The following is a 24,265-nucleotide window of genomic DNA, read 5'->3' on the forward strand; positions in this document are numbered from 1 at the left end:
GGAAGGTCACTGCACTGCCCACGAGTCTGGCCCAGCCCCACCTTTGACAAAACCAGTCGCCACAGGACAGCTGAAGGCCTGAGGCCAGGGGCTCTTTCCTCGCCTACAGGCTTCCGTCGGGGTGAGGAGCCCATGACAGGGTCCAGGCCCTGTCGTAACTAACCCGGGAGGCGCCACCGACAAAGTTCTCAAGTGGCATCTAGACTGGTAGCTCCTTGAAGGCAGAGACTGTCCCCTGGGGCCCGGCCCGTGTCCGACACAGAGTAGACGCTCAGGAGATTTAATGTCGTGGCCTTAACTCCCACACCGCGTCTCCCCCTGCTGTGATGCCACTATTATCCTCCTTGTGTCACTCTTCGCTGAGCGCCTGCTAGGTGCCAAGCAATGTGCCAGGCACTGGGGACACAGCAGAGACCAAGACAGAGCCCCCGCCCTCACGGAGCTCAGTCGGTGCGGGAAGAGACCTGCTGTCCACTCATGACAGAGCTCCGGGGATCAGCCCTGGCTGCTCCGTGGTATGCCACAGGGAGACCTTGCCTCGTCCGGGAATTCAGGGAAGGGGCCCCAGACAAAGGGACAATACGCGGAGACCTGAGGGTTGGGAAGGAGTTATTCGGGTGCAGTGAGGGGGTACAGCATCCCAGCAGAGGGAACAGCAGGAAAGACCGTGGTCTTTTCAAGGAACAAAGATAGAGCCAGCATGGTGAGGAAGGAGAGCAAATCCAAGAGGGGCCAGTGGTGCGGGCTAAGGCTGGGCACAGCGGCAGGAGCCAGAGAATGCAAGTCATTTTAAGAATCTGGAACCTTCTCATGAGGGTATGGAGGAAGCACTGCAGAGTGGGTGGCAGGGTGGGGGTGGGGGAGAGTGGCAATCAGAGTCATGTTCTTCAAAGATGATCGTGACCGTGGGGTGCGGAATGGCCTGGAGCGAGTCAAACCTAGATCTCAGGAGACTAGGTAATCGAGGGGAGAGGATGGAGGTCTGGGACACAGCAGCACCAGACAGGATGAAGAAAACCGGCGTGGTGTATGGTGGTGCTCAGTCAACAATTATTTAATGAACAGATGAAGGAACACCTTTGAGAGGTGGAATCCACAGGACCAGGTGGCTGCATGTGCAGGGGGAAAGAGGAAGGCAGGACTCGGCCCATCCAGGTGGATGGGGTGACAGTCTCTGAGGGAGCAATCCTCGGGGGGAGAAGGGGCTGGTGGGGAAGGAAATGAGCTCCGTGCAGACAAGGTAAGGGATGCCAAATACAGGTGTTGGGGAAGCTGGCTGCAGGAACCTGGGGCTCAGGAATTTTCATCTCTGTTTGGAAGCTGATGGTATAAATGAAGTCTTAAGAGGTGAATCAGCTTGGTTAGGGAGAGGGTACAGAATGTTACAGAAGAGGGCTTAAGGCCAGAGAGCCCTGGGAACCCCCAAATTAATAATGGAGAGGGGGAGAAGTTGCTGACAAAGGAGACAAAGGGAGAGAAGGCTCACCTGGTCAACCATCTGATTCAAGGTGACACAGCCAGGATTTGAGCTCAGGTCTGCCTGACTCTAACCTGGGTGCTTTCTGGAGCTTTCTGCCCTCATGGAGACAGACTCACCCAGGCTCATCCAGCCACTGAGAGGGAATTTAGGACGCAAACCCAGACCTTCCAGGTCCAGGCTCTGTCAACTCCACCACATCATTTCGTAAGTTAGGATTTATTCTTAGAGTTTGCACAGTCACCTTCCCACTTGTCATTTTGGATGTATCATCTCAGCTGGGCCGACACCTATGCTCTTGAGGTGCAGCTGACCACACACAAGCCCCGGAAACACACGTGAGCCCCTTCAGTGGCTGCTCCCCGAATCCAGATTCCAGGCCCACCTGTCACCCTCCGTGATGGAACACGATATCTGATGATACAGGCGAACAGAGAGGAAGATCTGCCCCCCCCACCAGGAGTTCCGCCAGCAGGAAGCAGGTCTGGAGTCTGGAGCCTCAGTTTCCTCCTCTACAACATGGGACCAGAAAGGCAGGCATGGTGGGGTCATCTGGAGATGCTGTGAGACAGGCAACACACAGAGCCCCAGCCACAGCCTGGTACACAGGGCACATGCTCCTTCGGTGCCACTCAATTTCCGCGGGACCACGGGTACTAGGAACAACGACAGCCGAGGTGGGCCGCACACCCACTGCGCGCCAGACCCTGCTGGAAACTTTCCATGCACGGTCTTACTTACAACAGACTTGTGCGATGGACGATGCTATTGTCCCCTTTCGCAGGACAGCAACTGAGACACCGAGTGGTGCATGCCCTTCCTGTGGTCCCCTGCTGGTATGGCGGAGATCTGAGGGTGACTTCAATGGGCCGTGGCCCCTTACACAGGCTGCCTTTCATTCCCCTCTTGGTCTGGGTGTGAAGGAAAGGGAGGGTGCCCGGGTACCTGCGGGCTTCAAGCCGTGGCAGATCTCGGTGTAAAACCTGCGATCGTAGCTGTCGCAGTAATGCCAGTGCTCAGCGTCATACTGCAGCCCATCCGAGAAGGTGTACGTGCCCTGGAAGACAAGGAGCATGTGTGCGGGTGGGAGGAAGCCCTTCTGCCAAGACGGACGGGTGTCATGGCAAGAGGGTGACGTTCTCACCTTCTCAATGCCACAGAGGAGCGGGGAGAGCTATCCCGGTTATCGGGGCCGTGATGATTAGAAGGAACGGCTATAATGCTGGGCTCTGGGACTGGCACTCAATATATGGCAACTCTCTGCGAGATGCTGGGCAGATGACCGGCCCTTGGTTTCCTCATTTGTAAAACTGCCTCGTAACGGCACATATTTCACGGGGTTGTTTTGATGAGACAGTACCGGCAAAGTGTTTTGCACAGTGCCTGGCATGGAGTAAGCATTCAGTCATAGCTAAAAAGGTCACAGCCACGGGTCACAGCCCTTTGTCCAAACATGTACATTCTGCTTTTGCTGCCCCAGGGCTGAAGGAATCCCCAGGATGTAGAGGTTGCATTGGCCTGGGCATCAGGAAACGTAGGTGGAAATTCCGATACTATTAATTCACTGTGTGACCTTGGGTAAGTCACATCCCCTTCCTGGGGCTTAGATTCTCCAAGCTGTCACACAAGGAATGTTCCTTAACCTTTTTAGGTGGGCACTAGTGAAACTGATGAGAGCTGTAGATCTTTCCCCAGAGAAAACCAAAGTCCCAGATACACAGAAACTTTTGCATATAAAGGGGGAGGTTCTACTGACTGGGTTAGATGACTTGTCATGATAGCAGCAGTGGTGGTGGCAGGAGTACTAAGACCTAACACTGACTGCCTGCTGTATGCCAGGTACTGAGCACAGCACTTGGAGACAACACCTCGTTTACACTCACGACCACTCCAGGACGTGGCTGGTGCTCTCGTGGCAGGCTGTATAATGGCCCCCAAGATATCCACATCCACCTGCTGGAACCTGTAAAAATGTTAACCTTATATGGCAAAAGGTACTTTGCAGAGGTGATTAAGTGAAGGATCTTAAAATGGGGAGATTTTCCTGGATTATCTGGGTGGGCCCAATATCGGACCCTCTCAAAGGTCCCTTATAAGAGGGGAGCAAGGGAGTCAGAGGGATAGAGGACAAGATGATGACAAAAGCGGAGAGAAGGTGATGTGGTGATAGAAGCAGAGGTCAGATTGATGCATGGCCACCAGCTAAGGAACGCAGGAAACTTCTGGAAGATGGAAAAGGTAAGGAAATGGATCTCCCCTGCAGCCTCTGGAAGGAATGCAGCACCACTGACTTATTTTAGACTTCTGACTTCCAGAACTGTAAGGTAATAAATTTCTATTGTTTTAAGGCACTGAGTTTATAGTAATTTGTTACAGCAGCAATATGAGGTACAGCTATTGTCCCCAGTTTATAGGGGAAGTCATGGGCCCAAGGTCACACAGTTAGTTGGCAGCACAATAGGATTCAGGCTCATCGTGGCCTCTCCAGGGGCCCTTCTGGATCCAGAAGAGTGGATTCCAGAGCTCTGGGAGATCGGCTGGAGGGGAGCAGGGGAATGGAAGGAGGTGGGCACCAGATGGAGAGGTCAGGGTGCTGTGTAGTGGGTGCTCTTCCCATCCAAGGCTTTGCCCTTGCAACCTCCCGTCCTCAGGCTGGTCACCTTCACGACCAGTCCCTTTTCCCAAATGGCATCGTAGCGGCTCCCGCTGGGGAAGTACAGGGTTCCTTGGCCATGAAACATGCCGTCCTTCATTTCCCCGACATATTTTGTTTCGGTCGGGAGGATGTATTCAGCTTTGCCCTCCATCCTGCAAGGACAAAGGGAAATCAGTGGCCTTCACAGAGCAGCTAGAGGGTCAGAGCTGGCAGGCACAGGAGAGCAAGTGGGAACCGCATCCCCGGGGTGCTCAGGGGTTACTGTCCCAGTAATATTCTGTTCAAGAACACCATTTCCATTTCGTTTCCTTCAAAAACTCAAAAATGAGAGGGTCTGTATTGTTGAAGGTGGGGGGTGGAGCAGAGAGTTATGTCGGTTTGTCTTCCCCCTCACCTAGAGGCTGTCTTAGAGCTCACACATCCCATAACAGCCCCCTTGGTAAGCCCAGAGAGGGGAGGGAGGTGCCCAAAGCCACACAGGAAGCACTGTGAAGCAAAGACTAGGGTCAGGTTTCCTGGCAGCTGGTTCTGTGTCCTCCCTGTCCCCCATGCCCAGCCCACCCTTGCCCTTTACGCCACTTGTAGAGAATTGGGAAAAGGATGAAATTCAGACAGGGGACATGGGCTTGAATCTTACTTCACCTCTTCCTAGATGTATCGTCTTGGAGACCTTCCTAAACCTTTTTGTTTTCCTTCCTTCCTTCCTTTTTTCCCAAAAAATATTTACAGAGCATCCACTACGTACCAACACCTACCATATGTGCTGAGTCTGGTCTGCTGGATACAACGAGGTCACAGCAGTGATCAAGGCATGTACCATCCCTGTCATCAAGGGGGCTTATGGTCTAGTGGGGGACACAATTAAGCAATTGCAGAATATGTGGGAACTGCCATACAGGGGAAGCAAGCTTCTATAGGAGCCCAGGACAGGGATACCCAGCTTGGCCAGCTGACCACCTACTTCGTGTGTGAAAGGGCTGAGATTAATGCCCAAGATCAGCCTAGATAATGTATAATGATTTTCCTAGTAAAGGGCCTGACATCCAGTGAGTCCTGAAGAAGTATACTTTCCTTCATTTCTTCATCCCTGTATTCCTTCTCTATTCTTCCCCCGCTGGCTGGAAGTCACCTTTTCTAACTCTGAACTTCTTTAGGCTTTTATGTGTCCTGTTGGATGCTCGGCACTTTCTGCCTTGCATTGTAATTGAATTCCTCATATTCCCTATTTAATCAAAGCCCTGGAGAGGAAGACCTTGGTATCCTCAGCTCTTAGAATCCTGATTCTATGTGAACAGGTGCCCTGTAAACAGCTACTGTGTAAGGAATGAAGGGAAGAAGGAAGATGCCACCGTGGCACAGGCCCTGAGCAGGAGAGCGCTGTGGTCGAGGCACAATTTCTAAGTCATGTAGACCTGGGGCTGCCAAACCTGAGCCAGGCCTGGCTCCACCTCTGTGCCTGTGTGACCTTGGGGCAGCTCATTTGCCTCTCTGAACCTGAGTTTCTCATCCATAAAATGAGGATAATGACAACACTCCTCTCCAAAGTGCGATAATTGGATGAAATAATAGCTATGAAACAATAGCGGAATGCCCCAAATAGAGTAAGAGCTCGAACACAATGTTGCATTTATTCTACTGCAAGACAGGACACGTGAGAGAAGGCCTTTTCTCCTTTACGTCTTTACTCGAAATCACATCTACCGTTTCTGTCTCCATCAAACCCGTTCTCTGAGATTAGATGCCGCTCCCTTTTTTTAAACTGCAAACTGGATATCACTGTTCAGACCTTCTACAGACATCTCCAGCTCACCCCAAATGAAATTCATCCTCTCTTCCTCCAAAGCAGCCCCTCCTCAGAGTTCTCAATTTGCACAAATGGTACCAGAATCATCCAAGTTCAAAGCCTAGAGCTGGGCACTGAGCTGGGACTGGAGGCAGTCTCTGAGTGGGACCAGGAGCCAATCAGTTGCCAAGTCCTGGCAATGAAAATTCCCAAACTTCTACATCTTTCTCTTTCCTGAAGCTCCACTGCCTCTGCTTTGGTCCAGGATCCTGCTGCCTTTTACTAGGACAACCATGGGCTCGGACTTGATCTCCTCATTTCCACTCTGCTTCCCTCTTTCTTTCTTTCCCTTGTCTTCCTCTCTTTCCTTCCCTCCCATTTTTCTTTTATTCACTCAAGGCAAAAAGCCTTCATTATAAATTAAAAGTAAGTTAAAAAGGACACAGAGATAAAGACTCCAATCCATAGTGAGGCTATGATTACCATGTCTCAAATTTCATTCATTCATTCATTCATTCATCCATTCAGCCAACATTTACCGAGTGACATATGCACTATGAAGAGGGATACAGAAATGAAATAAAGTAGGTTTCCTAATGCCCAGCTCCTACCAAGGAGCCATCTATCAGTGGCTCCCCCCACCCACGGAATTGTGCACAGTACTTAAATCTCTCTATGCCGGAGCACAGACCCACCCTTCCAGCTCTAGCTCTCACTCTCCTCTAGACACATCCAACACTCCAGTCACACTGAACTGCCTGCTCTTCCACTGGTAAATCCTCTGAACTATTATTGCTCATGCTGTTCCCTCTGCCTGGAAACATTCTTCACCTTGCATCTCTACCCATCTAAATCCTACCCAAACTTCAAGGTCCATTTCAAATATTTTCCCCTCCAGAAAGCCTTCAAGGACTGCCTCGACTGGATGTGTCCTCTGTGGGAGCTCAGCAGCAGGACTCCATAGTAGGAAACACATGAGCTTTGGAGTCGGACCTGGGTTTTGATCCCTGATCTGCTCAATACCAACCAGGACTCTGAGCAAGTTACACAGTTACTCTGAGCCTCACTTTTCCCATCTGCAAAATGAGGATGATATCTACCTCCTAGGGTTGCTGTGGGGAAGGGGAAGATTCAGGCAAAGCCACTATCTGAAATTATCTTCTCATTTCTTTGTTTATTGGCAATACACCAACTAGACCGTAAGCTCCATGACAGCAAGGATCTTGACATTTTTAATATTTTTAATCCCCGTACCTAAAACTGGCAGATAGCAAACACACAAGTATATATGGAATGAATATGTATCTGCCGCTTATTAGATATGTGTCCTTGAGCAAGGCGCTATACTTCACTGGGTCTCATTTTCCTGAGTTGTAAAATGGGAATAAACAATCCTACGTGAAGGGTGTCCTGAAGGTTAAAAGGAATAAAGTTTGTGAAAACGTCTGGTACATAGTCCTTTGCAAAGGCAAAAAGGCAGCCGTCTTTTCCCAGTCACAGATATTCGAGACATAGTGAATCAGATGAGGCCCTTACCTCCCGTCTACATATTCCCCAATGTATTGGCTCCCTGTGTACTCCATGGCGCCGGCCTCTAGCTTCCAGCGCTCGGGATCCCGGAGTCTCAGTGCGTCCCATCTCACTATGACAACCAAGACGGGCGGGGCCGAAGCGAAGCCCCGCCCCCAGAGCCTGCAGCCCTTCCGAGCACTGCGCAAGCTCTGTGGCTCGCGGTTGGGCAGAGCAGTGCGCCTGCGTGGCCGGCTGCGCAGGCGCAGGCGCGAGGTGGCCCTTGGCGGTCGAAAGGGGAATTCAAGGAGACGGGGGCGACGCGGCTGCGGGCGCCTCCTCGGGTTTGGGGCTACCGCCATCATGCCGGGGATAGTGGAGCTGCCTACTCTGGACGATCTGAAAGTGCAGGAGGTGAGGCTCGTTCGGAAGCCAGGCAAGCGGGGCATAGGGCTGCAGCTTTTCGGGCCTGGGCCCAGCCCCGCTTCGTCTCACTGGATTGTGGGCCCCGTCTCCCCCCACGCAGTGCCCCCACAACACAGACAGAAATCGCTTCCCGGACGCCCCCTCTTCACCTTCGGGAATCGCCGCACCCCCACCCCGTCATGCAGTGGCTCTGTAGCATTCTCCTCTCCTCCCCCACCCTGACCCCCAGCGATCTGCTTGTCATTAACGTGAATAATAGTGGTACTTTTTATTAAGCACCAGCCAGGGCCACTTTACTTACTTTAATGTCACTTAATACTCAGCTCTCCCCGCGAAGTGATTATACAACCCCGGGTGCTTACAGCCGAGCGAGAGGCAGTCACTTCCAGGTGGCCTCATCCCTACGGGTGTTGGAGTGGAGCTAGGAAGCGGAAAAGCAAAAGATGATACTGGAGAGTGGAGTTGCTAACAGCCCTGGAATGGTGTTTGGTTATAGAACATTTAAGGCATTCATTTATTCAGAAGATATAATTGAATAATTGCCATATACACATGCACGGGAGAGTAAGAGATATGGTCCCTGCCCTCGTAGAGCTTATAATCTAATGGGGACACAGACATAAAGAGGCAATTACAGTATAGTGAAGTTTGTGCTGTGAAGACAAACCAGTATATACAAATTATAGCAAATATGACCAAGCCTTGTCTAGATGTCAGGCAGGACGCTAATTAATTACTTCACATTCATTAATTCGTCAAATCCTGCCAGCAGCACTATGAAGTAGGATATTATTTGTCTTTTCATGTGAAAGGTGAGAAAACAAGTTGGGAGCAGAAGTCATTTGCGCAAGGTCATATAGTTTAGTAAGTGGTGGAGCTGGACTGTGAATCCAGGTCTGAGTTTAAAACCCATGCTTTTAAACTCTTATTATGGGCAAAAGCTGAAAAGAGTGAGAAGGCTGGGGCGCCTGGGTGGCACAGCGGTTAAGCGTCTGCCTTCGGCTCAGGGCGTGATCCTGGCGTTATGGGATCGAGCCCCACATCGGGCTTCTCTGATGGGAGCCTGCTTCTTCCTCTCTCACTCCCCCTGCTCGTGTTCCCTCTCTCGCTGGCTGTCTTTATCTCTGTCGAATAAATAAAAATAAAATCTTAAAAAAAAAAAGAGTGAGAAGGCTTAGCAGAACATTTCGTGTCTGGGAGACAAGTGCTGTTGGATGTGACTCTAGGGTTGGTGGGAAGCTCAGCTGTTGCTGAGCCTGGAGAGGCACCTTGGACTGGGAGGACTGGGAAGCAGCCTCTACAAGGCCAGACTTATTTTATAAGTGAGGTGGTGGGGAGAGGTGGAAGGTTTTAAGGCAGAAAAGTGTCATGGCAGGACTAGTAGAAAGACTAGGCTACATAAAAGGAAAAGGAGCGGAACACTAAAAATTATGTGCCGGAAGTTAATCATGACTTCACTTAATCTTAGATGCCCGTGAGAATGGCAGCTATTATTTTCTGCAGATGAAGAACTTTTTGCTGTGTTCAGGGACTTTAGAGTAAAGTGACATTTATTGAGCGGGGGCCTCCAATATTCAGTCTTTGGTTTCTTGTCCCACAGTGAAGCTGGGTTAGCCTGAAAGTGCTGTATTTTTCATGGGAACTTTTAATTTGGTTCAGCAAACATCCGAGGTTCTACTTCCTGCAAGTATTCTATATATGGAATAAATTTGCCTTGAGCGTTCATACAGTTGAATTGAAATACAGATAATTACATAAATAACTCAAATACAAGACAGAGTATGATTAAATACTATGAAAGAGGGGCAGACATGGTTTAAGAGAAGAGAGCAGGATTTGAAGTTGGATCTAAATTCCAGGCCTAACTGCTCAGTTACCTTGATTAGTCACTTGTAGCATTTGCGGACATAGTTATTTTATTTGTAAGATGAAGTGATTCCAGCTGTATAATTCTCTGAGGCTATAAACGGAACAGAGAAAGCACTTCTGGGGCATAATGTGAGACTTGGCTAAATGGCATTTGAAGAATAGCATTTATAGGCCAAGATAGAGTCATGGGCTTTCTAAGCGAGGGTTAGATCTCAGCAAAGGTAAGGAGATGGGAAAATGCAGGGGTCCACAGATGGGTTCTGGGGATGGCGAGTTCAGTGTTCTGAGATAGCAGCAAGTCCCTTTTTGGAAGTGTGTTGGGGGAGAAGGCTGGGTCCAGAAGGCTTTGGATACCCTGTAAAAAGTTTAGGCTTTATTTTGCTGTTAAGCCTGAATCCTTTCAGGGCTTTGTTGCTAATTTGTTTGAATAGGTTACAATAAGAATTGTCTTTTAGGAGGATCACTCTGGCAACTCTGTGAAGAATGAATTGGAGAGAGGAAAAGAAAAGCAGAGAGATTAGTCTTGGTGGCTGTTGAAATAATGAGGAGGGTATTAGTGACCCCAACATAATTGGCGACTGTGCTCACAGAGCGAAAGAACAGATTTATCTGGAAGTGATGAGACTTAGCAGTTACTTAGCTACCACAGGTAGGAAAAGGTTGAGGAGTCTCAGATTTGTAACCTGACAATGGGGCTGGGGAAGCCGGAGGGAGCAGATTGAGAGACAAACACGTTCTGGACCTTGTTGACTTTGGCGTTATAACACATCCCTACGGAAGAAGCAGTCAGAAGCTTAGGCTGGAAACTCCTTGTACACGTTAACAATTTTGAGTAGAAGTAATAGCTCATATTGATGATGTGCTAGGCACTGTTCTTTATATTTTTATGTGCTAACTCATTTTAATCCTCAATGGTCCTATCAAATAAGTATGATTATCCCCCATTTTCCATAAATTAAGTAAAATGGAAGGCACAGCATAAATTAAAGACTGTAGAAAGAGGTGCAGACATGGTTTAAGGAAGAGAGCAGGACTAGAAGATTGGTTGTAGATTGTAAGACTTTTTCTGCCTCCCTTTCCACACCTGCAGATTGTATAGACCTGCTGTGCGGGGAGGCTGTCATGAGGGTAAATGAGGAAGATGCTGGAACTCTGTGTTCTTTGAGACAAAGGGAGCTGAATGAATTTGAGAGGGTATTCACAGTAAGCAGCTGTGAAAGATGTTTCTGTTAGAACTCATCAGTCTTCGGGAAGAAGCAGGTGAGGGGAGATGGTGACATCCAAAGGCCTTTGCCACCTCAGTGTAGGTGATGTAATGCAAAAAGGCCTGATTGAAAGTCACAGTCTGTGAATTCCAATTCTCCAGTTGCCACTGACCTGCTGTGTCATCTTGAGCACATCTCTTTCCCCAGGAAAGAGATTCAGTGAGTGGTTATTGTCTTTTATTTTCCTGTGACAGCGCATATTTAATATGCTCAACCACACGGGCTTGCCTAGATTTTTATAAGACCTCTACACTGGTAGGAAAGTCAGGAAAGAATGCCGTAACTTTTTTGGGCACGATAGCGGTTTAAATTAAATTAAATTAAATTAAATTAAATCAGCGGTTTAAATATCATTAAGGTGTTTGTCAAAGAAGTAAATAGAGCTAACTTAATTTTTAAAATATATTTAGCTTTAAAAAAAGTTTGAATCTTGATTTTTAAGAGAGTGAGCAGTAGTGCATGTGTGCAGGGGGCAGGGGCAGAGGGAGAAGGAGAGAGAATCCCAAGCAGGTTCCAGTGCAGAGCCTGACACGGGGCTGGATCCCACAACCCCGAGATCATGACCTGAGCCAAAATCAAGAGTTGGAGGCCTAACCAACTGAGCCACCCAGACGCCCCTGAGCCTTGATTTTTATTCTCTCCCAGGTAATAAAGCAAGCAAGAGAATACCCCTCAATTAACCTAAATAAACTCTTACTATAAAAAACTGTAATACATAATGCTAAGTGAAATAAGTCAAGCAGAGAAAGACAAGTATCATATGATTTCTCTCATCTGTGGAACATAAGAACTAGGATGATCGGGGGAAGAAAGGGATAAAGAAAGGGGGGTAATCAGAAGGGGGAATGAAACATGAGAGACTATGGACTATGAGAAACAAGCTGAGGGCCTCAGAGGGGAGGGGGGTGGGGGAATGGGATAGACCGGTGATGGGTAGTAAGGAGGGCACGTATTGCATGGTGCACTGGGTGTTATACACAACTAATGAATCATCGAACTTTACATCGGAATCCGGGATGTACTGTATGGTGACTAACATAATATAATAAAAATCATTAAAAAAAACTGTAATACAAAATCTTATAGATTTTTAAACAAATTTATTAGAATTGTCATGGCAGATTTCACTTGTATCATAAGTTTGTCTTTGCTTTGATAATATAGCAGTTGTACTATTAGTAGACAGCGTTCTAACTTTATTCTCTTCCTGTAGTGTGTAGATGAATTACTCTCGTCATCTTTCCTTGCCTTTTATCTTACTAATAATTTAACCTAAGCTGTGTGAAATTCATAAAAAATAAAATTATAGGGGCGCCTGGGTGTTGCATTCGGTTAAGCGTCCGACTCCTGGTTTCAGCTCAGGTCGTGATCTCAGGGTCGGAAGATTGAGGCCTGTGTCAGGCTCTCCGCTCAGTGGGGAGTCTGCTTGAGACTCTCTGCCCCTCCACTCCATGTGCATTCTCTCTCTAAATTAATAAATCTTTAAAACATAAGTACAATTATAAAATTTTTAGCATTATAAAAATAATCACAACTTTATTCTTACATAAAAATCCTTAATAAAATATTTAAAAATCAAATCCAGTAATATCTTAAAGCATAATATACCATGGCAGACTGGATTTTATTCTATCTATAATGGGAGAGTTTTGGAAAATCTGTTAATGCTCTAGAATTATAGATTAATGAAAAAGAAACCTGAAATTTTCAGTCTTTCCAGAAAGAACAGTAAAACAGTCAATTCAGATTAGAAGGAAACTTCATTACTGAGGAATATCCAAAGAGCTATATCCCAGACAACAACAGCAAACGTTGTACCAAACTGTGCTTTAAAGTCCAGAGAAAGGCAAGGGTACCTACTGCCATTGCTGTTCCTTTGTATTATCCTAGAGTTATTTTTTTTTTAATTTTTACTTTATTTATTTGAGAGAGACAGAGATAGAGCATGAGCCGGAAGGAACGGGAGAAGCAGACTCCCTGCTGAGCAGGGATCCTGATGCAGGACTCGATCCCAGAACCCTAGGATCACGACCTGAGCCGAAGGCAGATGCTTAACCAACTGAGCCACCCAGGTGCCCCTGTCCTAGAGTTTAGTCAAAGCAATAAGATAGGAAAAAAGGAGGAGGGAAAAAAAGATACAAATATCAGGAAGGGAGGGAGGTAGTTTTTACTTGTAAATGGAAATTTTCCTTCTTAATCCTCATTAGTTTTCTATCAGAACTGACAGGAGTTCAGTAAGATCTGGCTAGAGAGAAGATACAGTGTACAAACAATCAGTAACCCATTTGAAAATCTAATGAAAAAATATCCTGGGGCGCCTGGGTGGCTCAGTCGTTCATTAAGCATCTGCCTTCGGCTCAGGGCGTGATCCCAGAGTCCTGGGATCGAGCCCCACATTGGGCTCCTCTGCTGGGAAGCCTGCTTCTTCCTCTCCCACTCCCCCTGCTTGTGTTCCCTCTCTCCCTGGCTGTCTCTCTCTCTCTCTCTCTCTCTCTCTGTCAAATAAATAAATAAAATCTTAAAAAAAAATCCTATTAAGCTAGTATCAAAAATGTTAAAATACTGCAGAATTAAACAAGAAATGAGCAAGTTTCCTATATGACGGAAAGTATAATTTTAACCAAAGAACATAAGAATGACCTGAATAAGAGGAGGGACATACTTTATTTTGGTGAGGAGCGTAATTCCTGTAGTCTTGTCTCTTCTGTGAGTGTTGGACCCCCAGTGCCTGGCACACGATGCACACTCACCAGCTGCTCATGCTAGACACTATTTTGGGTGCTTGGCGAGCCACAGTGAACATGACATTTAATTATAATTTCATTCAGGGAGAATTGACATCTTTAGTGTCGGATCTCTGTTGGAAAAAAGTCCCTGCCCTCTTGGAGCTTATGTTCTAGTGGTCACCCACACCGTGACCATTGATGAGCTTTTATAAGGTCGGTAGAAAAAGATCCTCTGAGGAGAGAAAATTTGAGCAGAGACCTAATATTGTAAACATGCTCCTTACCTTCTAGTTTAATACATAACTAAACGTCGTGCAGTTCCAGTGCAGATTATTGGGTGAGGGGTTCATCTGAAAGAAGAGCCAAAGTGATTTTGAAAGGGAAGAGTGATGAGGAGGCAGACAGCAAACGTCCCGAGTTGCAGTAATGAAAACGTTGTGGAATGGGCACAGGAAAGGCTAGTACACAAAGGAGGCCAGCAGACCCTTGCTGCAGCTGCAGCTAGAGGGGTCCTGGTCTATGTGCAGTCCCCTGTGCACGAGTTGTAACTACACTGTTTCTCAAGAAAATGTCCTGGGAGGCAAGTGAGAGACTGACATAGTTATGGGATGGCTGCTTTGGATATAGTCCGTAATTGTAAAAAATGCCAAAATTTTAGTACTTTATTATTACTAGTAACTTTCTGGACTAGATGCTCTCTTACTGATCCTTTCTAGTCTCATCTGGGAATTTTATCTATTCTATCACTTTTATTCCTGGAAAGAAGACTCATCAAAGCTCCCCAGAGTTGGTGCCTCCCTTCCCATCCCCGAGGTCTCCATTGTCCTTCAGAGCTCCACTTTCTCTGTCAGAGAGCTAAGTTCTGTTAGGGTTGCCGTTTCCTTATGTCTAAAATGGGGAGAGCGATGTCAACCCAATGAGATTATTATGAAGGGCTAGAAAATCCTCATGTCGAAGAGCCTTGTGATCCCTAAAGCAGCGGAGATCACAAAGGATTACTATGGCAGCCCCTGTCTTGAATTTTCATGGTGGAGTCACACCAGTGCTACCTTTGTGTTCCCTCTGTTTTGGGCAGCAGGAGGTGAAGATGAGGAAGTGATATCCTGGTCACAAATCTGAGGTCTGTCTCCCCGCTGTTCCTTTCCCCAGGTGAAAGTCAGTTCTTCGGTGCTCAAAGCTGCCGCCCATCACTATGGAGTTCAGTGTGATAAGCCCAACAAGGAGTTCATGCTCTGCCGCTGGGAAGAGAAAGACCCCAGGCGGTGTTTAGAGGAAGGCAAGCTCGTCAACAAGTGTGCTCTGGACTTCTTCAGGTAAGAATCCTCACACCAGTGCCTACGGGCTGAAACATCTGGGTACATGTATCTCGGTGAACACCCAGCTAATTAAGTGAAAGGAGAGTTTTACTAGGACATGCAGAACCTTGAAATCAGACCAGAATAAGCCCACAGTAAATGATGCAGTTATTTCAGTTATTTGTTTTTATTATTTGGTGTGTTCTTTAATATCCATGAGTCTTCGCTTCCGAATTATAGAATAATATCTATCTTATACAGGATTGTTAGGAAAAACTTGTGAAAGTACATAAACACAGCTCAGCACAGCGCTTGCTAACAGGTATTCACTAGATTGGTATTACTACGGAACACTCAGTTATCATGGAGAGAAAAGTGTGTACAGAGTCAAGGTATTAAGTAGGCCATTAGGCTTGATACTATAAGTAAAAAAAGAAAATCCAGGTTATAATTGTAGAGAAATGTTTTGACAGACTCTATTAAAAGGGACAGAAACGCCACTTGAAGGGAATTGGCTCGCGTAGCTGTAAGTCCAGAAATAGGACTGGGCTCGGGCAGGGCTGGAATCAAAGGGCTTACATAATTTCAGAACTACTTGGTACCTCTTTTGCCTCTCTTCTCCTCCCCCAGTCTCTTAGTTCTGTTTTTCTCTGTCAAGTTCATGTTCAGAGACTCTTGCCTTGCTGTAGTAGAAGTGGCCACCAGCCACTCCACGCTGCTGTGCTGCTTGCCTAGTAGGCATAGACCAGCCGTGCCAGTTGTCCAGTGGTGTGAGCAGAGCTCCCTGGACCGAGCCTCGTTGGCCCGGCTGCTTGATTTCATATGCGTATCTTTGAATCAGGTGTGTTTCAGGAGACAAAATGCTGTGCTTGGTCAGGCCTGAAGTGGGGAGTAGACTGAGATTCATCTAAACCACGTTGCTGAGAGGTAGGGAGGGATTGTTCCCCAAAGGGAAATTAGAAGGACGGTACAGAAGAATGGGGACTGACTGCTGGCTTGGCAGAACCCGCAGATGTCCACTACAATGACGGGAGAGGGAAAAATCAAATGTCCTGCACATAATAGCTGCTTTCCTTCTTGCTTGCTTCTGCTCTCTTTGTCCATATGCAAAGACATTTTTGTGGTTAAAGCCATAGTGTGTGGTTTAAAATTCATTTTTCACTGAAACTATTGGGAACATTCTTTCACGTTGCTAGATTGTCTTCACGATCGTCGCTTTTAATGGCTATATACTATTCCACCGGTAGGTAAACCAACCCTACTTCACCTGACCAGTTCCTGTTATTAGACATCATTTTTTATTCCAGTTTTTGATTGTTTTAGATAAATCTGCAGCGATTACCTTTGTGTGTAGATCTTTTTCTCTTCTTAATTAATTCCTTGGCATACATTTCTCAGCAGTGAGATTATTCTATAAAAAGGCTTTGAACATTATTTATGGCTCTTGGACTATAGTTGCCATTTTTTAAAAAGTTGGGTCAGTTTATGCTGCCATCGGCACAATATCTTTTTATACCTTACCAACATTGCATATTATTTAAGTTTTTGATAGGTACAAAGTGATATTTTATTCTTGCTTAAATTTGCGTTGGTTTGATTGCTAACAAGTTTATGTGCTTACTTGTTAAACTTTCCTGAGAGAACTTTGGAAAAGCATTTCTGCTTTGGCCCAGAGGTAGTTCATTTAAGCGGGCAATGTTTGGGTTTCACAAGCTCCCGAGGAGCCCAGCTGCCTCTATGAGAGGAATTTCTCACTGCTGAAGTTGCTCTTTGTAGGTGTTAGTCGGTAACAGTTGGGTGTGGGTACCAGAGTACCAGGGTCCAGGTGAGAGAGACTAAGTACTCTAGTAGTGCTGGCAGCTCTTCCGCCGTCCCACGCCGGAGGACTAAAAAGCTGGCATTGGAAACAGTAGCCCACTACCGGAGTGATTCTCGAGTGAGGTGGGCGCAATTTTGTGTGCCGTGGACATCCTGGTCAGTGAGGCTGGAGGCAATTCTGAAAAGCTTCATCAGGCTTTGCTAGTCCTCCTTCCTTCCTGTGCACACCCCACCACCCCCAGGTTACACTAGAATCCCTGGAAGGGTACTTAAGAAACTGGGAACATTGGGTGTTTCCTAGGAGGGAGACTCAGCAGGAATGGAAAGCAGATTTTTCTCTGTGTATTTCCTCCATCCCATCTCTGAGGTTCTTCCTGAGCTGTGTGAAGTAAGAGTCCGTGTTGAGTGTAGCTAGATTCTTAGAGTGTGGCAAGTAATCACTTCCTGATCATGATTCCGTCGGGGGAAGGAGGGTGCTATGCATTTCTTCCAGTGCCTCATGTAAGGCTTTTACATAAAATGATGGTATCGTATTCTTCCTTGAATTGGCATTTACTGGATTACCAGCAAGATTGAATGGTAAGAGAAGGAGAATTTTGGAAAATAATTGAGGCTTATCTCTTTTTTTTTTTTTTTTAAAGATTTTATTTATTTATTCAACGGAGATAGGGACAGCCAGCGAGAGAGGGAACACAAGTAGGGGGAGTGGGAGAGGAAGAAGCAGGCTCATAGCGGAGGAGCCTGATGTGGGGCTCGATCCCATAACGCCGGGATCACGCCCTGAGCCGAAGGCAGATGCTTAACCGCTGTGCCACCCAGGCGCCCCGAGGCTTATCTCTTATACACAAAAGTTACTTTTTCTTCAACCATTTTGGTCACACAAAATGAATTACGTGCTATCTTGCTTCTTAACAGAGAACACCAAATATAATTGAACTTTCTTAATCACAGATTAATCTGTTTTGTTCAGTGCGTTAGTACAGTGAGGACTTTGAACTCCGAGGAGCGTAAGGTGGTTTGCCTCTGCACTGAATGACTCCAGGATCTTCCGCTTGTTAGTTTGTGTATTTGCCTTTTATAATTGTGTCTCTTCCTTTGCCATTGTCTGTCGCCTCTGACTTTTGTCAACGTGCCCATCTCGGATTATGCTGCCTCTTCCAAGTTTGCTGAACTGATAATCTTTAGAATTGGCTCTAAAGGAAAGAATAGATAGGCCCTAAGGGAGCAGTGTTCTGTGTAAAATAATATGCGCCTTAGACCACAGTCTTTTTGCATTTCAACTCATTTAGTTTTGCTGCATAAAGAAAGTAGGTCTTCTTCCTCAGAAATCTTTTTCTGCTTATTGGTTCTCAATCTGAGGATCTCCAAGTTGTTTTGTAAGTGAGGTCAGAGATCTGCTCTCCTACCTTTCAGAAAGCAAGGCTATGTATTTGAAGTCGGTACTTACTTTTCCCCCACTTGTCTGTTTTCCATTATTTTGCAAGGAGCTACCCCTAACCTAGCCCTCTTTTCCAGGCAGATAAAGCTTCACTGCGCGGAGCCTTTTACAGACTACTGGACCTGCATCGATTATTCCAGCCTGCAGCTGTTCCGTCGCTGTCGCACACAGCAGGCCAAGTTTGACGAGTGTGTGCTGGACAAACTGGGCTGGGTGCGACCTGACCTGGGAGAGCTGTCCAAGGTAAAAAGTCACCTGCTGGCGGTCTCGCCTTCTTAGTAACGGGTGGTTAAGGGCAGGAGGCGGTCAGAAAAGGGTCTTCTGTGAGTACAGATATGATGGGAAAAATCTGTATTTACCAAACAGGTTAATGAGGGAGTGATTATACACAATCCAGAAGGGAGTTTATTTAATAGAAATACTCCTTTAAATAGATCTTCCAGCATGTGCAGATTTGTTTTTGTTTAATTAGCTAATTGGAGAACAGAAGGGAGTAGATGAGGATAAACACAATGTTAGGGGGGCACTGTCAGTTGAAAGCATTGAACTTATCGTGGAATTCAGAGAGGAAGTAGGATCGAGGATGTGCCAGATTCTTCAGGCCAGATTTATCAGTACCTAAGATTTTTAAAAGTATATCCCTGTAGTTTAAAAAGCATCCTACTCTTTGTTCTATATTTCCTGTCTCAGTCATGACACCTCTTGAAACATCAGAAACCTGAATGTCTTTTTTCTTCATGTCCCACTCTTTCTCCCTTTATACAATCATCAATTCCTGTAGGTAAGCATTTCCTGGATTATTTTTTGAATCCTCTCACTGTCTCCACATCTTGAACAGGAGTTCTTAACTTAGGCTGTGTGAATGTCTAGGAGGGAACGGTGGTTCAGTTCAGATTTTAGAAGACCTTGTATCACCTGAAATTGAAGAACTTAGGATATAATTACATCTTCACTCTAGGCATGATCTGTATGGAAAATAAATATCACTTTCTTTTTAAAACTTGTCAGGGGCTTGCTCTTGCTTGCAATATTCTGGCTTACAAGGCCCTCTGTGATCTGACCTACCCTGCTGCTGCCTTTTTTTTTTTTTTTTTTTTTTTTTAGGGTGGGGGCAGGGTGTGGCACAGAGGGAGAAGAGAATCTCAAGATTCTCATGAGGGGCTCGATCTCACAACTCTGAGATCATGACCTGAGCCGAAATCAAGAGTCGGACACTTAACCGACTGTGCCACCCAGGCGCCCCGACCCACCCCTGCTTCTTGAGCCTCACATCATCCATTCCCTCTGGGACAGATCAGTATCAAGGTGTGAAGGGAAAACTCAGGTTTGCATGGAGGAAGAGAGTACTACTGAATCACTATGGGATCCTGAGCAAATTGCTGACTATTTCCTGTCCTACCACATCTACAGAATGGGACCAGTATTCATCCCTAGTTTCCTGTGAAGATTAAGCTAGAGAGCCTCTGTGAACCTCCAGCCTAACGCCCGGTGCATAGGTCTGCAGTTAAGCTTTGTTCCCTTCCCTTTATGTGTAGTGTCTCTGGGTAGTTGGGCCTTAAGCTTGGTGTCATTAGTAGATGAGCGACTTAGCAATTTTGTTTTGTTTTTTTTGTCCAGCTTGATTATCTTCCGATGTCTTCTTTTGCTAAAGCCCTGAACAAAATTACTTTAAGTTGTTGCTAACTCTGTGTTGGAAAGTGGTGGGACCTACACATTTACTAATGAAAACAACCTTTTCTCATTTCTGTCTCTGATCAAAGGAGAATTAACACATCATGCTGTTAAGAAAGCATATTGATTCCTGAATCTTTGTGTTAACATTTTAAAAAACCTATAAAATATTGTCCTCTTTTCGAAAGTTTATTTCTTTAAGAGGATTATCAGTTTTAGTCGTACTTAAAATCAGATTCCATTCTCTTTTTAGGAAGGTGATGAGCAGCTGGATAAAGCCTACATTTGAGCTGCATTCACTTCTGCATTCTGCTTCCACCGGCTTGCCCTTCTCACCTCCGTGTCCCAGGCTGGTTTCTACTCACTTTTCCGCCCTCAGCTTCGATGTCAATGTCCTTTGAAGTTTCCAACCTCCCTAGGCTGTTGCTGTCTCTCACCCAAAATTCCACCATCCTGGTGAGGTTCACATTGAGAATGACTGCGGAGCAGCTGCTGTACCGCAGGCACCAGACCGTGTAGTGTCCTGATAGCACCGTGAGCCAAGAGCCCCACTGGAGAGATGGGAAGTTGAGGGCTGGGTGGGCTGCCCACGGTTGTGTACCTAGCAATTAGTTTGACCACATGCTTCTGCTCCTTTTCTCTTTTGATATGGTACAGAAGAGAAAGTTGTTTTCTTGTTCTTTCCACAATAATTTGTCCTTTTAAGGGGTCTGTTCGTTACTTTAAATTTGAGAAACATATTTCTAGATTTAATTCATACATATCTGGAATTCCTGAAAGGAACTTCACATGCCAGCTGGAGGCATTTGGAGTTAACTCTGTCAAGCGATAAGGAACCATTAGTGATCTCTATGGTGGAGAGATGAGACCATTGTCCAAAAAACAAACAAACAACTACTCTGGACCTATAGACAGAAGACTTGGGTCCCCGCTCCAGCTCTGACACGTACCGTGTGTCTTTATCACGGGCGGGTTAGCCTCCCTGGTCCTCACCTGTGAACTACAGATAATAATGCCTCACGGCGTGGTCGTAGCAGTAATTGTGCTATTGTGTCCCTGTAAATGGTTTTTGGATTAGTGCATATGGGAAGACTAATCAGTCATGTCACGTGGAGTGGCTCGAAGATCAGACCACTGCATAACAACACTGTTAAAACTATGGGCCTTGTCTTTCCATGTCTCTGCGTGTTTCCTCATCTTTAAAGTGAGAACACTTTCTGTGGGGTTTCTGGTGGAGATTTTGTGAGCATCAAGGCTAATGTGGATGGTGACCACCTTCTGTCGCTCCCCATGACCATGGTGTAGTGCCGCACCATCTTGCCAGGCCTGTTGGCTTGGCTCTCCCAGTTCTGGTCCTTGCCCTCTCTGACCTGGCGTCTGTACCTTCCAGCCTGCACACGTGCTTGAATTGCTTCCTTGCTTCAGTGGCCCCTGTTACCATTGGGTTAAAATTCAGACACTTGTGCACGTCATTCGGTACCCTTCATCGTCCGGTCCTGTCTGCCAGTGTAGTGTGTTATTTAAGAGCACAGGCTTTGGAGTAGGCAGACCCGGCTTCGAGTACTGGTTTTCCCACTGTAGGCAGGTGGCCACAGGGAACGTCTGCAAGAGGATCTCATGGGAGCGTGAAAACGAAATGGAGTAAGGTGCTCGCTGTCGTTTCTCACAGGTGCTCACTTAGGTGCTTCATTTCCCACCGCTACTCGTGCAGCCTTGGCTTTGGCCATTCTGAAGACCTGCCTCTCCATGTTCGCATGTACTGTTTCCTTGGAGTGTCTTTCTCCTGCTACTCTTCCTGCCTGGCGCATGGGCATCCTTTGAGATGAAGCTAAAGGTTACCCCCTCTGAAATAGTCCAGCCCTTAGCCTTCAGGATGGGTTACTAAGTGCGGAGTCCCTGCTCTGAATTCTAAGTCCTAAGTCCCAGCGCTTAGTTCGTGCCTCAGTTGTGATTAATTTGTAGGAAGTCTTGGTTGATTTTCTTGTCTGGCTCCCCCAGTAGACGGTGAGCCCCTCGAGGACAGTGTGTATTTTGTTCCCTCCTGTATCCCTAACTTCTACGACATGGAATGCCCCAAAGAAGGCTTTCTTAAGTGTTTGTTCAAAGGTCAAATGAGTCTAAATGTGGTTTGCTGGGGCTTGAAAAAAGAGGGGTAGTTGGGGCAGCAGGAGCAGAGAGGAAGTGCTGGGAGGTGCGTTCTTGGTCTCAGACTGTTCCACCTGACCTCAGCGTTGCTTCTGTCGTCTTCGCTCCTCACAGGTCACCAAAGTGAAAACAGATCGACCTTTACCGGAGAATCCCTATCACTCAAGAGCAAGACCAGAGCCCAACCCTGAGACAGAAGGAGAGCTGAAGCCTGCCAGACATGGCAGCCGCCTTTTTTTCTGGACCATGTAAAGATGGGTCCGTGGCCCACACTCAGTCACACGCCCAGACAACCACTGATGAAATCCCCATGCAGTTTGCATCGACCGATAGAGTGTTCTTTCCGGGGTCACAAACTTAACAAAAAAGTTAATTTATGTGACTTGGCAGTTATTCTATACCATTTCCTGGCCATTAAAAATTTTAAAGGAAACAGTTGTATTTTATTATGTTTTATATAACCTTTTGGCCTTTAAAGATGACTTCCCTTTGCTTGTTCTTCTTGTGGTCCTGCCTGTTCCTCTCTCTTCACTTTAAGTAGGCATTCGCCTACTGACAGGGAGCCACGCTCGATCAGGCAGAAATGACTATGTAAAGGAAAGGCCCTCTTACCTGTCTGTGTTCACGCATTTTGCAGTCTTACCTCTCTCCCCATCCAGCATCTCTGACAAACAGCTTTTCCTAAAGGTCATATCAGGGAAGCGTCCAGGATAGGAGAAGTGAAGAAATGTTTGAGCCTTGTGACTCAGGCCATGGGAGGGGCCTCCTGGCTGGGTTTTAGGCAGTCTTGCTCAAAGTTTCTTAAAGAACCAAACTTCCACCACTTCCCCTTGATATCCCATCCTCAAGCATTATAACCCAGATGTTTTTCCTGATAGACAAGGGAGGTGGAGGCTGAGCTCCCAGCTCCAAAGCCAGGAAGTCGGGAGGTCTGAGTGTCAATTCCAACCTTGGGTGTGTTCCTTAACCTCTTGTGAGAGGTTGAATTTGAGGACAGACTAAAGGCAACATGCTTATCTACCTCCTGGGCAGGTTAAAGCCACAAGTATTTATAAAGCTCTGGTTCAAAGCGCTTTTATGTCGTTATTTTCCCTTTCATTCAGTTCCTTTTTCACTACCAGGCTATTTCCTCCACATCTGACTGGGTTGCTTTACATGCTTCTGCTGGTGGCCTTCAGTTGCATATGGCCCTGTGTAAGTCCATAGCGGCTCCCTGGGCTTCGGTTTGCCTTTGTGGCGCTCCAAAAAGCAGAGCTGTCCTGTAAGTCTTTCCAAAGGCCTTTCTAACTCCCATTCTAGAGATTTCCAGGTGGGGAGAGTGCTAGGAGGCATTAGAGGAGGTACAGGGTCTGTCGCCCAAAGTATCAGCACCGTTCAAAGACAAAGCTCTGTGTGATTGGCCCCTTGCCCACCCTAGTCCTACCCCACAGTTGGGAGCACTTTGGGTGAACCTTACTCTCACCTGTTCTGCAAAAGTTCCTAGCTGGCTGCCTTTGCCTCATTCTTGAATTTAATGTAGAAAAAGAATAGATTCTTAAGTTTTAAAAACAGCCAAGCTAACCTCTATTAACCTCTTGCTGGCCAAGTAGTTGGAAGTCACCCCTGGTGGGGAGAGTTTGGGCATGCTCACAGATTGGCATTTACGTGACACCTCAAGCTATGTGTTGCTTCTTAGATTCTCTCTGCAAAAGAAGCTGGGACCTGCATGAGTAATAAATATTCATTGAGCATCGTGCCAAGTGCTTCCCCATGTGTCAACTGTTTCAGTGCTCAGCTTTTGAAAGAGTTTCTATTTGTCGTGTCCATTTCCCAAAGGGACTGTAGCTTAGGGAGAGGCGAAGAAGCCCCAGTCCTCGTGAGAGATGGTAGATGTGGGATGCAGACGAAGACTGGCTCCAGTGGTCACCGTTGCTCTTTGGTCAGTGGTTCTCAGCCTTGGATGCACGTTCAAGTCACCTGGAGACCTTCAAACACCGATGTCCGGTTCCTGCCCCCGGAGGTTCTGATTTAATTGGTCTGCAGTATGGCCAGGGCCTGGATTTTCTTGGAAGCTCTCAAGGTTATTCTAAGGTCCAACCAGGGAATAGGGTCCCTGATTGTATACATGAAGCAGATCCAGGTTAAGCGCTACTAAGTAGGAAGTGGCTAAGCTGAGATTGAAACCCAGATACATCTGGTTCCAAAGTC

The 24,265-nt window shown here is 46.6% G+C and overlaps 2 protein-coding genes across 5 annotated transcripts in view; one reads left to right on the plus strand and one right to left on the minus strand.

Annotated features, from left to right (window-relative positions):
* Nucleotides 1–8,264, minus strand: part of MORN5 (MORN repeat containing 5) — a 29,242-nt gene extending 20,978 nt beyond the window's left edge. Inside the window, exons 1-3 of one of the 3 annotated variants that reach the window (XM_087869396.1) lie at nt 7,453–7,534; nt 4,138–4,285; nt 2,423–2,534 (exon numbers count right to left, since the gene is read on the minus strand). In XM_087869396.1, the coding sequence (XP_087725522.1) occupies nt 2,423–2,534; nt 4,138–4,285; nt 7,453–7,499 (307 nt within the window). In that variant the 5' untranslated portion in view covers nt 7,500–7,534. Of the gene's footprint in view, nt 1–2,422; nt 2,535–4,137; nt 4,286–7,452; nt 7,535–8,152 lie in introns of those variants that run through there. The other 2 variants (XM_045791187.2, XR_015727316.1) reach the window with 2 other exon arrangements.
* On the plus strand, nt 7,674–22,511 carry NDUFA8 (NADH:ubiquinone oxidoreductase subunit A8). Of its 2 annotated transcripts, none has more exons than XM_087869395.1 (4): nt 7,674–7,839; nt 14,861–15,024; nt 18,340–18,505; nt 21,515–21,577. In XM_087869395.1, exons 1-4 carry the CDS (start codon nt 7,789–7,791, stop codon nt 21,560–21,562), a joined length of 429 nt encoding a protein of 142 aa, XP_087725521.1. In that variant the 5' UTR covers nt 7,674–7,788; the 3' UTR covers nt 21,563–21,577. The 2 variants fall into 2 exon arrangements, with proteins under 2 accessions (XP_087725521.1, XP_045646975.1); XM_045791019.2 differs by lacking the exon at nt 21,515–21,577 and adding an exon at nt 22,193–22,511 and having other exon boundaries at nt 7,677–7,839.
* Nucleotides 22,512–24,265: the final 1,754 nt, after the last annotated feature.

Source organism: Ursus americanus, chromosome 18, assembly GCF_024610735.1.
Source record: "Ursus americanus isolate L20-20 chromosome 18, mUrsAme1.1.p, whole genome shotgun sequence".
In the NCBI taxonomy this organism is placed as follows: Eukaryota; Metazoa; Chordata; class Mammalia; order Carnivora; family Ursidae; genus Ursus; species Ursus americanus.

What these genes read in the sequence shown, in the direction of transcription:
- NDUFA8 (XM_045791019.2), top strand. Translation starts at nt 7,789, where the DNA reads ATGCCGGGGATAGTGGAGCTGCCTACTCTGGACGATCTGAAAGTGCAG. An exon ending in TGTGCTCTGGACTTCTTCAG is followed by an intron (nt 15,025 to 18,339) that starts GTAAGAATCCTC and finishes CCTCTTTTCCAG; the next exon opens with GCAGATAAAGCTTCACTGCG. An exon ending in ACCTGGGAGAGCTGTCCAAG is followed by an intron (nt 18,506 to 22,192) that starts GTAAAAAGTCAC and finishes CGCTCCTCACAG; the next exon opens with GTCACCAAAGTGAAAACAGA.